The 2,417-nt window shown below is 48.5% G+C and overlaps 1 protein-coding gene across 1 annotated transcript; it reads right to left on the bottom strand.

Moving 5' to 3' along the window:
- Positions 1 to 679: 679 nt before the first annotated feature.
- Positions 680 to 1,498, bottom strand: LOC147494737 (uncharacterized). Its single transcript, XM_086568230.1, has one exon. The coding sequence runs from the start codon at positions 1,496 to 1,498 to the stop codon at positions 680 to 682; it is 819 nt and encodes a 272-aa protein (XP_086424356.1).
- Positions 1,499 to 2,417: the final 919 nt, after the last annotated feature.

The raw sequence follows: 2,417 nt of genomic DNA, 5'->3' as shown, positions 1-2,417 counted from the left end.
GATTGTACGGGGCTGAAAACCCATGCTTCACTTTGTAGCCTTAGAGGAAGGCTTTAACTTTTCCCCCTGTGAACTGAGTACCGTTGTCCGTGATGATGGTGTGTAGCAGCCCAAACCGGCATATTATATTCTCCCACAAAAACTTTCTCACCTATTCCTCTTTCACCTGCTGTAGGGCCACACCTTCAACCCACTTCGTAAAGTAGTTCGTCGCGACCAGCATAAACCTCCTTTTTCCACTGGCCATAGGCAGGGGCCCGACAACATCCAACGCCCACATAGCAAAGGGCCGCGGATTAAAAACCTTGTGTAATGGTTCTACAGGTGAATGAATCAGCGATGCAAAGATTTGACACTTTCAGCACCTCTTGGAATACTCAGTCGCATCTCTCTTCATGTGAGGCCAGAAGTACCGTTGAGATAGCAACCGGTGGGCTGTCGTCCTTCCGGCCGAGTGGCTCCCACACTCCCTTTCGTGAGCCTCTCTTAACACCTCTTGCGCTTTCTGCGGCCCCAGGCATCTCAAAAATGGTCCGCTGATGCTCCGCCGATATAACTCTCTGTCTGTCAGAATGTATCTTCTAGACCTCTGTTCCATTCTCATTCCCTCACCTTTGTCCCCTATATCTATCCCCGATAGGTAACTCTTAATGGGTCTCATCCACCCATGCTCTTGCTCCTAAGTAAGGCACACATCCTTATCTTCCGCGGTGCTTGGTTTGCCCAGCACCCTGACCTCAATAGATCTGCCCTCTGTCCTAGGGAGTACCGCAGCAACGTATGTCAAGGCGTCGGCGTGTCTATTCTCCCCCCTGCCTAGATGAGCAAAGCTGATTTTCTCGAACTTTCCTGCCTTTTTCTGTACCACCTCTAGATATTTGACCATCCGAGGGCACCGCGCCGCAAATCCTCCATTGACTTGGCATATTACCAAATTAGAATCTGAAAACACTGTCAATTCGTGCACACCCAAATCCTTGGCCAAATCCATCCCTGCTGTCACTGCTTCATACTCAGACTCGTTATTCGACGCTACAAAACCTAGTTTCATTGACAACTCTAGGCGAGTGTTCTCGGGGGTAACCAACACCACCCCAATTCCGTTCCCCACATCTGTAGCTGAACCATCCGCGAATACCCTCCAACCATTCTGCATGTCCCACGGATCCAAGGGGTCGTGATTTTGGTCCGTCTCTTGTTCTATAACCATCTCTTCTCCCCAGGTGGGGTCCTCGGCCGGAAACTCAGCTAGGAATTCCGCCATTGCTTGGGCCTTCTCTGCGGTTCTAGCTTGGTATTCGATCTCATAAGAGCTGAGCAGCACAGCCCACTTCAACATTCTTCCTGACTTCTCGGCCCTCAATGCCTGTTTGAGTGGCAAGTTAGTCACAACTACCACAGAATGAGCATCGAAGTATGGCTTCAACTTCAGCGCTGAGAAGACCAGTGCCAGAGCATACTTTTCAATCCTACTATACCTCGTTTTGGCATCCAACATTATTTTGATTTGGAAGTACACCGGTCTCTCTGTCTTTCCCACCATCCTTATCAATACTGAACTAATTGCGCACTCTAACACCCCCAGATATAAGTACAACTTCTCCCCCTATCCCGGCCGTGACAGGATCGGGGCCTTGCCCAAATATTCTTTCAACTCCTGGAATGCCCTTTCACATGCCTTGGTCCACTGGAAGTTACTCATCCTTCTTAACAGTAGGTACAAAGGCCGACACTTGTCTGATGACTTAGATATAAATCTATTAAGAGCCGCGACCCTATCAGCCAGCCTCTGAACTTCCTTCACATTCTACGGGGACGACATTTCCAGTAAAGCCCTAATCTGATTTGGGTTTGCTTCTATGCCGCGATATGTGACTATATATCCTAGGAATTTTTCGGATGTTACCCCAAATGTGCACTTCTCTGTGTTCAACATCAGCTTGTGTCTTCGTAATATGGCGAATGTCTCTCTCAACCCCTCCAAATGCTCCTCTTCAGTCATACTCTTCTCTACCATGTCATCTATGTAGATCTCCATCCTCTTTCTGATTTTAGCCTCGGACATCTTCTCCCCCACTCTCTGAAACGTTGCCCCCCGCATTCTTCAGACCAAAAGACATCCTGGTGTAACAGTACGTTCCCCCTTCCACTATGAATGCCATCTTTTCTTGGTCCGGGCCGTACATCACCACTTGATTGTAGCCCATCGACGCGTCCATGAATGAAAATAACTTATACTCTGCGGTTCGTTCTACCAACTCATCTATCCGTGGCATCGGGTAATAATACTTTGGACACTCCTTGTTGACGTCTGTGAAATCCACGCACATTCTTACTTTCCCGTTCTTTTTAGGCACCGCTACCACATTCGACAGCCATTCAGTGAACTTGCATTCGCAGATGATACCCGCCTCCTT

This window comes from Coptis chinensis, chromosome 6 (genome assembly GCF_015680905.1).
Source record: "Coptis chinensis isolate HL-2020 chromosome 6, ASM1568090v1, whole genome shotgun sequence".
In the NCBI taxonomy this organism is placed as follows: Eukaryota; Viridiplantae; Streptophyta; class Magnoliopsida; order Ranunculales; family Ranunculaceae; genus Coptis; species Coptis chinensis.
The sequence above is the reverse complement of the archived record's forward strand: the minus strand, read 5'-3'. Positions and strand labels throughout refer to the sequence as shown.

Bases quoted from the DNA above. Each gene is read 5' to 3' on its own strand.
- LOC147494737 (XM_086568230.1), bottom strand. From the start codon at position 1,498: ATGTTGGATGCCAAAACGAGGTATAGTAGGATTGAAAAGTATGCTCTG.